Raw genomic sequence first — 13,440 nt, 5'->3', positions numbered from 1 at the left:
GCGGCCACCGCGATGAAGTTGCAGCTAGTACTTGTGCTGGTGCTGCTGCAGGTGGCGACGATGCCAGTTCAGCCGGTTTCAGGGTGCCATGACCCACGGGAGGTGGACAGCTGCTGGCTGGTGTTCCGGTACGGGCCAGACCCTGCCTTCCTGAGCGGGTGCTGCGGGGATATAGCCAGGGACTGCGTCTGCGACCTCCTCCGCCGCAACGACGACCCCTTCTCCAATGCCTTCCGGAAAGCCATCAACACCCACTGCCGATTCGCGTGCCGCTAGACCGATATATGCTCCTCCTCGTGCTTGCATTGCGTCTTCAGCTCGTACGTCGATCGATTTCGGCTCCATTTTGCTTCATGTGATTTCCACCATTGTGTGCTTCCGTTTGGGTGCTACGTTGCCTTTGATTTGGAGTTGTGTACTGTACCCCGCTCGCTCTGTGCGTCATCGTTCTGTTACCATTCGTTGTGTATCTTTAATTTGGCACCACGTACGTGTTCAATAAACAGCAATGTATGTGCATCTTTCATGTGTCTTCATGCCATATACTCTTGATTGGCCATTTGTACTCGGCAGGGTCTACATATATCGATCCTTTAAAAGTATAGGATATATATCCCTGCTGAAAACAAATAAGCACTTCTTCGAAAGGAAATAATTTAAGCATATTTCAAACAGTAATAACAAAATCTACACATGTACATGTCCGTGTCGTTTATGTACGTACTCCCTGCGTTCCAAAAATTTAAGGCGTATTTTATTTTCATTTCCTTAATTTTACTAAGGTTTTAATCAAGAATTGCTCTATTAACATGTGATTTATGTGATATAAATCATAGCCAGTGTTTTTGAATACAAAACCATCGATATCAATTTCATTTCACAAAATTTACATATTAATAGACTAATTGTTGGTGCAAAGCTCTGTCGAAAGAAACACAATATGCCTTATATTTTTGGAATGGAGGGAGTATTTAAAAAAAAATTCTTGTAAAAATGATTTTGCTCACGTAAAATGAAAAAGAAATGTACTGCTTTGTAAATTGCTTCTACAAATATTGAATTCGTCTTCTGTGTCTACAACAAAAATATTCCCGTTTTACATGAAAATCGAGCATATGCTCCCGGGAGTCAAAACGCTATATGGACTGTTACAGGACTTGACGGTCTTCAATTGCACACCTCTTACAGGATTTGTTTTAGAACTGTTTCGGTTATTAAGCCCAAGTTTTCATTAGGGACAGTAAGCCCAAGTTTGAAAATAGGCTTGGCAACTTCCCCAGGCCACGATGATCGGTCCTGGGCTTATGGGCCCTAAAAGACTGCTTACAAACCCGCTTTACCAGAATGGCCGAAGCCCAATCTAGGTCCAATTCTAGGCCTGATGAGGAATTGCAGAGATGAACACCAGAATGCTTGAATTAAGAGTCGCTCAAAAAAAAAAACAGAATGTTTAAATGAACCAAAATTAAATCCCAAAGTCGTGCTAGCACATCATGTCTAAAATCCCCTGGGTCCGGTGGTGTCGTGGTAGCTAGCGGCCGGCCGGGATAATGTGGACACATAAAATAGTAGCACCACTTGATTAACTAATCTTCGGCGACGTGCTAGCTGATCATGCTACTTAAATGGTTAATCCCTTTACGACCTGCTGATCATATAGTGCTACTGCCCTACCTGTACATACCACTTGAATTTGTAGATCGATCTCACACACAAAACACGAGAGACGACCGGCGATCCATATGGCGCTGATCGATGCAGCTGCAGCAACGCTAGCGGTGCTGCTGCTGCTGGCGGCGGCATCGTCGGCGCCGGTCGCCGAGGGGCGGCAGACGGCCGCCGTTGAGGGCTGCAGCGGCGTCGCCATCGACCCACTGGTGGTGTATGTCTGTGCAGAGGCTATGAGTGACTACTACCCGAACCTCGTCGACCAGTGCTGCAACAGCTTGCTCCTGTCCGATAATGGTGGCCAGGGCAACCACTGCCTGCAGTGCAAGCTCCAGGAGGAATTCTCAGGGTGGGGGGACTTGGGGCAGATCTTCCCATGCATCAGCAAAGAGGCCAATTGCCAGCAGCAGAGCTAGCGCGCGCCGGCGGCCTGTACTGCATACATGGTTGGTACATATCAATGTTCATGTATTCAAGATTAAATTTCACAAAACCTCCATTTTAAGGTTTCACGGAGTCACACAGAAAATCACAGGTTTGTACCGATCTTTTCATAAAACCCAAATGACTCGGATTTGGTTATTTGACAGCGGAACCGACAGAGGCGGCCCACAGGTCAGCCGCCACGTCTGCAGTTTTTGTGCATCTCATTTATTCACATAGACCCCTGTTCTATTCACAAACTTCTCCCTTCTCCTTCTCCCCACCAACTGCCATGGAGCTTCTATTCCTCTCTACCTTGCCCGCAGCCGGCGACCTGCCCGGCGCCGCCTTCGCCTGCCCCGGACCGCCACCGGCGACCGGCCGGGCCCGGCGCCTCCTCCGTCTGCCCCCGCCCCGCACCCCTGCCCCGCCCAGCCTCCGTCAGCCCCCGCCCCTCGCCGCCTCCGCCTCCGCCGGCCCCGCGCCCCTGCCCCTCGCCGCCTCCGCCTCCGCCCGCCCCGCGCCCCTGCTCGGCGCCGCCTCCGTATTCCCCCGCCCCGTGCCGCCCCCGCCTCCGCCCGCCCCGCACGGCCCCCGCCTGACCCGGTGACCCGCCCCTGCCCTGCGCCGCTGCGCCTGCTCCCGCCCGCCGACGGCGACTCGCCCCAGTCCCGGGCCGCCTCCCGCCTGACCCCGCCCACTGCCGGCAACCGGCCAGCCCCATGCCGCGTCCGCCTGCCCCATCCCACCGCCGGCGACCCGCCCCTGCCCCGTGCTACCATCGGGTTCTTAGGTAACTTTTGTTTTTTGTTTTTGTTTTTTGAGATGTGATTTGGAGTTGGGTGCAAATACAAAGTAAGACGAGGGGTTCGGGAAAAGAGAGATTGTCTGACGTGGGGACTTACTTGTGGGTCATATCTGTCGATTTCGTCTATCAAAATGCCTAATCCTAGTTCATTTGGGTTTTCTGAAACAATTAGACTCGTAACTTGTGGTTTTCTGTTGCAAAGCATAAAACTTGTGCCCCCGTGAAATCGTATCCCCAAAACCTGTGATTTCTTGAAATTTACTCTTCAATATTAAACAAGAACGTTCATACGAATTCTCATCCAAGTTACTCCTCCGATCCATATTAATTGTCTCAATTTTTTTCAAATATGGATGTATTTATGCCTAAAAAGCGTCTAAATACATGTAATATTTCGATAACTAATATGGATCGATGGAGATTTTACTTCTACTTTTTACTATTTAAGGTACTTCCTCTGATCCTAAATTCTTGACTCAAATTTACGCAAATATGAATTTAAAAGACGTCTAGATACATGTATTTAGGATCGAAGGGAAGGGTTAGAAATTTCAGGGGAGGTCCACTCTGTGTATCCGCCGGCGCTCATGGTAAGTAACCCATAGATACTATCCTAGCTACTGAAGCTCTCCTTAATGCAAGTGTTTAGGATTCTGGTTATGTTTTGCCATCATTGCGCGGGGGTACGTCTTGATCGAACGATCGTACGCTCGCGGGCACTTGCACGCCCGTACTGTATGTATGTGCCAACTTGCGTGTGAGGACAACGCCGTGGCCGAAGGGGTAATCCCTCAAATGAACGCCGTCAGATCATATAACTAAGCTACTACAACTTGATTCATGTCTTCATCCGGCCAGCTAATCAGTTACTTGGGTATGATGGTATATCCATATATAGCCGTACTACTTGGTCTATAAAATCAAAGTGCTGGAGCAAGCAAAGGGATCGGAGATCATCACACACAACACAAACTGAATACACCTCTTCTGTCTTCTGAGCTAAAATCAAAGGGCAGGAGCAAGCAAAGGAGAGATCAATGGCGGCCAACGTAGCAAGGAAGCTGGCGACGGCGATGATGGTGATGGGTGCGGTGCTGCTGACGGCGGCGGTGGCTGCCGACGTTGAGGGCCAGACGACGACGACGGACTACTGCAACGCCGTCGACCCACTGGTGTTAGGCGTTTGTGTGGAGGCTGCGGAGAAGAATTCCCCGGGGCTCGTCGAGCAGTGCTGCAGCAGCTTGTTGTCCAGTGACCCGGAACAAGCTGCGGTTTGTCCGGAGGGACTCAAGGAGAAGAGCCTCAGGGAGATCTTCACATGCACCATGAAACAAATCAGAGTTTAATTAACACGGAGACAGCACGCGCTGAACCCCGATTTCCTCTTTCTTCAGCCTTTTCCTCCGAAGGCCGATCTTCGCGTGCTCCTTGATGTCGGCGTGGCATCCGACAGGTGAGCGCCATCTGTTAGAAATAAGTCAAACCACCTGGTTTCGGGCTGGTTGAGACTAACTGACTCAAAATGTGTGGCTGACAGATTTGTGTGGTTTGGCGAAACTACCACCCCCAAAAGAGTGCTTTTTTTGAAATGGGAACGCCTGCAGCTCAGTCGGTGTGTGATGTCCATGCATGTGTGTGTGTTTCAGAGTTTGGGATCACGATAAAAAGCATTCGTCTCCTTATAGTAACATAACTTCAGCTTCCATTTATATGCTTCTCATGTGTATTGCTACAAATTTTAAAACGATGGTATAAATTTGAAAAATGACTGATCCTGACGGCTCGGCCAACACCACGGAGAAAGGAAAAAGGCAACAAAAATAATAACTTGCAAGTAAAACTTTATGCGCGATTTTAAAAATTGCAAGGGAAACTTTATGCGTGATTCTTGCGCGATTCTAAAAATTGCAGGTGAAACTTTACGCGTGATCCTAAAAGTTGCGGGTGAAACTTATGCGTGATTCTAAAAGTTGCAGCTGAAATCTATGCACGATTTTAAATATTGCATGGAAAAGCTTTGGTTACTCTCGAGCTCCTTGCTCCTCCTATCGGCCACCGTCCATCTTGTCCCATACAGATGACGGCCGCGCACAAGTCCAACGTTAGGAAGACGGAAAGTTTAATCGGCCCCACCGCACGTCTTTTGAGCTGACCGGATCGCATCCGCTGAGGCTTTCTCCCGTTCACACGTCTGAGTCCCGATTCCTCCCTTTCTCTTTTTCTCTCTGCTCCCCTTCCCGTCCTTCCGCCTCCTGCAGTGAGTCCCGCCGGCGTGCTCCCCGCCCTGCTCCCCGCCGGCTCCTTCCTCCACCATCGTCCCCTCCCTCCACCTCCTCCCATCCTTCCCTCAGCCGGCCCCTCCTTTCGCCATAGATCCCAATTTCAACGTTGCTTGGTTTGGTTCGAGGAGGAAGAGGGGGAGATGAAGAAAGGTGTGCCGGAGTTGGGCGTTGAAGGTTGATGCACGCTCATTGTCTTGGTCCAAGTCCGCAGACTCTGAAAGGTACGCAAATCCCATCTGACGAGCTAGCAGCTTGATCTATCAAAACCATGATGTGTCCCTCCTTGCTCCAGGCGTCGGCACGGCCGGTGGCCAGCAGCAAGACAAGGATGAGCTGGAACATCAGCATGTCCGGTGCTGCCATCTTCCCTCTCCCTTTGCTCTGCTCCATATCCTCCGTCAATTGATTGAACACCTGATTTGGATGAGCAAGAGTTATTGCCTTGCTCTGGTTCTTCAATTGGTCACACCTCATTCAGATAGAGCAGTGGAAGTGTTCTTTCATTGCTCAATGTTGTTTCTTCAGTGCTCATATGAAACCTGTTTGAGGTAACAGACGTCCTTCTTTTAGAAGTTGCTTATTTTGTTCTTGTGGGGTTGCCTCACCCAAATTTTAGCAAAGAGTGACATAAAGCAGATGTGGTCTGTAGAAATGTTCTTGTGACTTGTGAGTATGGTCTGTACTATTTTGCTGATTGCAGTGAAAATGTTATTGTGATATGGTCTACGCTGGTCTAGCAAAGAGCCAAAAGCCCAAAAGGTCATCGTAAGGAGGATTGCAGGAAGTAGCTTGGAACTTCTTCCATCAACTAAATAATGAGAAATATTCAAATCTCTTTTGAGCAGCAAGAGAGCGTGAGTATGAATTTTGGCAACACATGTGTTGTTGTTCTCGACAACAATTAGAGTAAGGGGTGCCAATGCGCGATGGCACAAGTTTGTAGTGGTGGTGATGGTGGTGGTGGTGGTGGTGGGGGCGGCGGTGTCGTCGTCGTAGTAGTAGTTGTCGTCGTGGTAGTAGTGGTGGTGGTGGTAGCCGTAGCCGTAGCCGTAGCCGTAGCCGTAGCAGTCGCAGTCGGAGTCGGAGTAGTAGTAGTAGTAGTCGTACCTCTTCCTACTGTAATAAAGCCAAAATAATCAAGGCAGTGTAACATAAGGACGGGAAGGTAGCAAGGTAATTACCTTATCTTTGTATAAACCCTTCGGGGGTTTTCTAAAGGAAAAATCGTATGTAAACTATATTGTGAAATGAAGTAGTTTAGTAATTTCCTTGGTCTTGTTAAATGTGTTTATACGGATGGGTGCTTATGCTAGGGATCCTATAGGAGAAACCTCTGCGTTTAGTTCTCTATTAAGCCTCTCGTATGGCGTTTGAATGAGAACCTTGTAACCGTAGAGAAGTGTTCCCTTCGGATGGAATTGACTGGGAAAACGATAAGAAATCACCCATATAAACTTGTTTAAGAACACCTAGGAAAATAAACTTAGCTACTCCTGAAGCAATATAGTGAAAAATACGGTGAGTACTGAGTAGAATTTTTACACCACTGCACGAACCGTCGGTAGCTCAGTTGGCCTCACCAGTCTTAAAAGATCCTGTAAAAGATAATCTTAATAATTAAATATTAATCAAACATATAATTTAATATTAGTCGATATAACCTGAATATTTAGTATCTAATATTTATTATATTTTGACCATCAGCCAAATGTTTTACGCCAACCTATATGTTTGACCATCAGCCAAATGTTCTATTCCCTCCGGTCGGAATTATTTGTCGAAATATTACATGTATTTAGACACTTTTTACACATAGATACGTCCGTATTTAAGAAAATTTGAGACAAGTAATACCGATCGGAGGAAGAACTATATATTTTATTATCAATATCATGGATGCAGTCCAAATATGCAGCCTCCGTCCATGTGTAGCTGTGGATGTAACAGTTTCAGATCAGGAAGGAACAGTGGTTTCCCATGTGCAGCTGTGGATTGAACAGTATTGGCATGGCCCATGTTATGGCCCATGTATAACACTAACGGCAGCATTCCTCCACACCGTTTGCTGCCATCACATCGACATCTGCTTTCGTCAGTCATGGCAGGATCCAACGGGCTGATGCATAGTTTCGGACGGCCGTGATTGGTGGAGCAATGTGCTCGAGAGTAAAAAATCCTCTCATATTGCATTGCAGGTGAAACTTTATACATTCTAAAAATAAAATCGCAGGTGAAACTTTATGCCAACCACTAAGCCAGCAAGCAAATCTTCTGCATCGGTTGTTATTTTTATTTAACTGGGATTTGTCTTCGTAGAAATTTCAGCACGAATCTCAGCACATGTCTGATGGTCCACGACGTCGACTGAGAAAACGAAATTCTCAGGCGACCATGTCCTAGCAAATCCGTTTTTAAATTTATTCAAATTCTTAGCTATGACCAAAATTGTGGTGTCTATTATTGGGATAAAGACCAATTTTTTGGTAAGCAAATACCTCCTTACTAATCCCAGTTTATTTTATTTTTGACAACTTTAGGCAGGGTGTGTTTGTGGTGAGCACAAGTCTAATCTATCAAAATTTGGCTAGCCAGTATCTTAGTTAAGGTTTGGTTTGTCCATATTTTGTCCAATATTAACAAGAAAATAAACCGGTACGTATGTCAAATAGTGGCCACTATCTAGACAAAAGCCGAAATATTGGCCATAATAATAAAAAATAGCCTGGTTAGTTTTGGTCACCGTCTAAACACGTCGCTAACCTCTTGGCAACATAATCTCTGATCAACTCCATTTTCTGCATCTCGACAAAATTTACCAATCATGCCCCATTTGGAAAAAAGGATATTCATAGGAACTTCATAGGAAAGGAATTTCACGGGAAATTTTCCTACGATGTCCTTTGGATTGTAGGATTGGCATTGAGAATTCCTATATGAATGTTTTCTTTCCTTCATGTTTCGGAGGATTCAAAACATTTGCTCAAACTTCATGTTTCCACTTTCTTTGAGAACTCCGATACAACATGTGTCTTTTTCTCTCCTCTTTTCTCTCTTTTGAAAAATATTTTCCTACGAAATTCATGCGAGGCATCCAAACAACTTTGTTGTAAAATTCCATTCCGTAGTAATCAATAGAACATATCATTCAATTTCTGCAGATTACATGCTCCTGGATTTTTCCTATCCTACGACCCCTTCTTTTCGGATTTAGGACGGGCTTCTCCGACTTCGAGAAGCCCGTCCTAAAAGCCGAGAAGAAGGGAGGTCTATGTTCCAAACGGGGCCTCAATAGAAATAAAAAACACAATAAAAACCTTCGTGATAGAAAACGCAACATAACACAGTGAGATTGGACAACACTGGAAGCTTTATCACAACCCTGACACGAGACCCATGGGCGGATCCAGCACATACTGAGTGGGGGTCAATGCCCCCACTCAAATTTGATACGCCAATACAAATTATAAATTTTTACCATTGGTGCCCCTTCTAATTTAAGTTATAACCTTTTAAAAATGTTTAAAGTGTCTCCTCTTAACTATTCTCCTGGCTCCGCCCCTGGCGAGGCCAATACAGCAGCAGGAGGCGAGCAACAATACAGTTCCTCAAGAGAAATGCAAAAATAAGAGTAAAGTACAACCATGTAAAAAAGCTAGATTTCGAACTTGTATACGGGCAAAAGGAAATTGTCCTCGAAAAGCTGGAAATTCCGTCGAAAGGAAGTACTGTACTGTACTAGGCACAGCAGGAGCGACAAATTTACCACTTTACCCGGCACTAGCTTTCAGGCTTCCAGCCACAGCCACAGCCGTCCTATTGCCATTCCCTCCCCCCTTTTGAGAGCTCCACTCCACAGTCCTCAACACCCCACCGCTCTCTTCTCCCCCTCTCGCTCGCTCCAATGGCGGCCACCGCGCGCGTCCTCTTCCTCCCCTTCCTGCTCCTCCTCCTGACCGTTCTCGCCGCCTCGGCGCGCAACGAGGAGGACGCCCAGGCGCTGGCCGCGCTGAAGGCGGCCCTGGACCCATCGGGCCGGGTGCTGGGCTCGTGGGACCCGGCCCGCGGCGACCCTTGCGGCGGCTCCTTCGTCGGCGTCACCTGCGACCGTGGCGCCGGCGGCCGCGTCACGGGCGTCTCGCTGCAGGGCCGCGGGCTCTCCGGGACCCTCCCGCCGGCGATAGCCGGGCTCCGGCGGCTCAAGGGGCTCTACCTGCACTACAACGGCATCAAGGGCGCCATACCCAGGGAGATTGGGAAACTGTCCGAGCTCGCTGACCTTTACCTCGATGTTAACCATCTCTCTGGGCCTGTTCCCGTCGAGATTGCAGCCATGGGGAACCTCCAAGGTGAACCTCTTTCCCTGGCTCCTGGAAGATTGCTTTTTACCTTGGTTTGTTTGGCCGGTGTGTGCATTTTCTTGTGGAGTTTCTGTTGCTCTTAGCATTAGGTTAGAAGTTCAGGCTCCTAGGTTTGCTCGGACTTGCACATCCGGAGAGAACACAAGTGCAGAGTTCTCTTCAGCAGCAAGTGTCAGTCATGGCGAGATCTTTCTCAGATTTTTTGCTTGCTTGATTTTTTGATTTGCAAACCAAAATGGCATATATTCTTTTTCTAAGATAAGAAAATGGCTTATCTTTGAACCAATGTGCTCTGACAGAGTTACAGTTCGTTCTTCGTTTCGGTTCGATTTTTGCTAGCCGAAGGATGCTTCCAATTTTCGCCGGTCCGAGGCGGGATTTTTGCTTGAAACCGGCACTTCATTTATTAGTCCCTGTCCACAATTTTAAGAAAAGTCGGTGGGCTTTTGTTCATGCTCATTTATTAGTACCATCCAAACTGTACTAACTGAGATTTTGTGAGGAGCAGGGGCTCTCATTAATGCGAAAATCTCAGAAGCACATGTCACAACGGTTAATGTTTTCAAATGGCACGCTCACCTGCTTTTGTTCTTATTGTTCAAATGGGCAGTTTGTTTACTTCTGTTACTCCAACCATTCATTTTGTATGTCCCTATTCGTAGTCTCCTTTTGCAGCAGTGTGGCAGCCACGTGATCCATCTTATTTGATCTACCTTGTTTGACTCCGCCTGCATTGGTAAAAGAAACTAGCATGGTGGTTTCTTGGAGTTGAAAAATGAGGTTTTCACTTTGTTTGGAGCCACTTGTCTTGGTATAGATTCCCTTTTGTGGTAACTTCAGGTAGATCTTGATGCAGAGGCAATGGGGATTTCTCTCAGTATGTCCACTGTTTGTGTTCTTTGTCTGGATGAACACAGAATGTACAAGACTTACCCTTTGCTGTCCTGTTTTGCAGTGTTGCAGCTGGGTTACAACCAGTTGACAGGCAGCATACCACCCCAGCTGGGCAACCTGAACAAGCTTGCTGTTCTTGCACTGCAGTCCAACCAGCTGACCGGTGCCATTCCAGCAACTCTGGGTGACCTTACTCGACTGACACGGCTTGATTTGAGCTTCAACAGACTATTTGGATCTATCCCTTCGAAGATCGCTGAGGCTCCGCTGCTCGAGGTCTTCGATGTTCGCAATAACACTCTATCCGGGAGCGTCCCTGCTGGTAACTGGCTCTTGCTCTACCTTTATGAAGGTACGGCTTTAGTGTTCATCGTATTAACTTGTAATTTGGTTTCGGATGCTAGGCTTGAAGAGACTGAATGGAGGCTTCCAATATGTGAACAATAGGGAGCTTTGTGGAGTTGATTTCAGTTTGCTTGATCTTTGCACGTCTTCAGAGAATGGCCTGAATCCTAGCAAACCTGAGCCTTTTGGTCCAGATGGCACTATCAAGAGAGGGCAAGTACCCCAGTCGGTGAATCCAGACACAACCAGATCTTCAAAGGCCTCTTCAGGAGTTCTTATTGTCGGTATTGTTGCTGTGGTTATTGGTGCTGCATTCTGTGGAATATTTGCATTCTCATATTATCGCCGGCAGAAGCAGAAGATTGGCAGCTCTCTGGAGGTTTCTGATAGTAGGCTTAGCACAGACCACTACCAGCAGAAGGAAGCCTGCCGAAGGAGTGCTTCTCCTCTGATTAGTATTGAGTACTCAAATGGATGGGACCCGTTGTCAAGTGGAGGTTGCGGATCATCCGGTGAGGTTGGTGATAGCTTTAGGTTCAACCTTGAAGAGGTCGAGTGTGCGACTCAGTACTTCTGTGAGGTTAACTTGTTAGGTAAGAGCGGTTTTGCTGCGACATACAAGGGGATGCTGCGTGATGGCTCTGTTGTTGCTGTTAAGAGCCTCAACAAGACAAGTTGCAAGCAAGAGGAGTCTGATTTCTTGCGAGGTCTGAAGACACTCACCATTCTGCGACATGAGAACCTTGTTGGCCTGAGGGGCTTCTGCTGCTCTAGGGGGAGAGGGGAGTGTTTCCTTGTGTATGATTTCATGGTTAATGGGTCCTTGTCACGATATCTTGATGTTAAGGATGGTTCCGGTGCTAGTGTTCTCGATTGGCCTACAAGAGTTTCCATCATCAGAGGCATTGCAAAAGGTTAGCAACATATCAATTCTAGTAGCTTCCTTTACTTAATTAAACATCATTACATCTGAGGATTCATTGTTTTCTAATCCAACATCAATCTGCTGTGCATTTGCAGGTATAGAGTACCTACACAGTAAGAAGAGCAACAAGCCATCGTTAGTGCATCAGAACATATCAGCCGAGAAAATTCTACTCGACCACCACTTCATCCCACGGCTGTCGGTCCCAGGACTGCATAAGCTCCTTGCTGACGATGTTGTCTTCTCAACCCTGAAGGCCAGCGCAGCCATGGGGTATCTTGCCCCCGAGTACGCTAACACTGGCCGCTTCACCGAGAAGAGCGACGTCTTTGCTTTCGGGATCGTTGTTCTCCAGGTCATCACAGGCAGAAGGGCTGTCTCACAATTGAAGGTAGGCACAGCGGTCAGTGACCTCGAAGGCCTGGTTGATCTAAACCTCGACGGTGTCTTCTCAAGGACTGAGGCTGCTAAGCTCGCAGCGGTGGCCGTCCATTGCACAAACGAAGCGCCGAGCCAACGGCCGACGATGGAGGCTGTTGTTCAGCAACTCAGCAGCTGATGCTGAGGGCCTGAACAAGAGCTGGTATGAAAGAACTCTTTTGTGATAGTACTAGTAAGCTGGAGGAGGGTAATGATCCAGTTGCCACTGACATGCTAATGTAGTAATGTGGAACATGTTGGCACCGATTAACTAGTCACTTTTCTAGTGATCTCACCTTTTGTATCACAATCTTTTCATCACTGGAATGCTGAAAGTTTGTGTGTGAGATGTGAACCTTTGGTTCTCTAGATCAGTATGCCATGGATGTAGATTTGTAAGCCATTAGGCCTAGCTATTAGCAATTTTAATGCGACTTTGGTCATCAATGCACTACTGGCATATTTCCTGCATTCATGTGCTCTGACGTGTATACCAAATTCAGTTAACATGTTGTAAGAAGATCAAGAACTGCCATATGTTATAAATAGTAACATACAAATTTCAATCCTGGCCAAATGATAGGGTATTTTAATAAATCTTTTTTACAGCTTCAAAATTTTAGAATGTTTTTTGCTTCACTTGAATCTGGGGTAAAAAACTACTCCCTTGTACTGTATTTTAAGAAGGGAGTAGCTGCAAACAAACATGGGCAGCAATGGACTGCTGCTGATCTCAACGGTGCAGCCGTGAGTCAACTTTCAAATTTGAATCTCTGGACCCAAAAAAAAGGACATTTGAACAGTTGCATCGGCCTGCCGTCTCCCTGCATATTGTGTACCCGGATGCATGGGAACCGCAGAGCATGCTGCTGCCCTTTTTTGCTGCCTACCAACTGGGGCTATGACCGTTTGCCCTGGACACTGTTCATTCCTACCTCTGCCATTATTGTTCCCATCTCATTCTATCTCTCATTCCATACCTCACTCCATGCTAAAGATAGGAGAATTTCATATCATTTATAAGTCTTTGAATCTCAAATGTATCCAATGAAGGTACTATACCAATATAGTAACACTGTCAAACTAGGAGCTGAAATGCGAAGCAGTAACCAAGGGAAGGCTAGAACAACATCTGGAAAACAAAAAGGAAATGGAGAGAAAAAGGCTACTGTACAACAATCTTCTACTAATGACCCAATTAATTAGGGAAATGAAGAGAAATCGAATGGCCACTGAACCAACCGTGAGGGAAGTCCAAAATCCAGCCCGGTTCCAGCAGCAGCAGAATCTGCCCGTTCATGGGGAACACAAACACAA

The 13,440-nt window shown here is 46.9% G+C and overlaps 1 protein-coding gene across 2 annotated transcripts; it reads left to right on the top strand.

Annotated features, from left to right (window-relative positions):
• Positions 1–2,895: 2,895 nt before the first annotated feature.
• Positions 2,896–12,594, top strand: LOC100830998 (leucine-rich repeat receptor protein kinase EMS1). Of its 2 annotated transcripts, XM_024456559.1 has the most exons (6): positions 2,896–4,352; positions 4,437–5,402; positions 5,474–9,527; positions 10,495–10,755; positions 10,838–11,692; positions 11,799–12,594. In XM_024456559.1, exons 3-6 carry the CDS (start codon positions 9,083–9,085, stop codon positions 12,260–12,262), a joined length of 2,025 nt encoding a protein of 674 aa, XP_024312327.1. In that variant the 5' UTR covers positions 2,896–4,352; positions 4,437–5,402; positions 5,474–9,082; the 3' UTR covers positions 12,263–12,594. The 2 variants fall into 2 exon arrangements, with proteins under 2 accessions (XP_024312327.1, XP_003561214.1); XM_003561166.4 differs by having other exon boundaries at positions 2,896–5,402.
• The last annotated feature ends 846 nt before the right edge of the window (positions 12,595–13,440 follow it).

This window comes from Brachypodium distachyon, chromosome 1 (assembly GCF_000005505.3).
Source record: "Brachypodium distachyon strain Bd21 chromosome 1, Brachypodium_distachyon_v3.0, whole genome shotgun sequence".
Classification (NCBI taxonomy): Eukaryota; Viridiplantae; Streptophyta; class Magnoliopsida; order Poales; family Poaceae; genus Brachypodium; species Brachypodium distachyon.
Note: the sequence above shows the minus strand (reverse complement) of the source record. Positions and strands in the feature narration are given on the sequence as shown.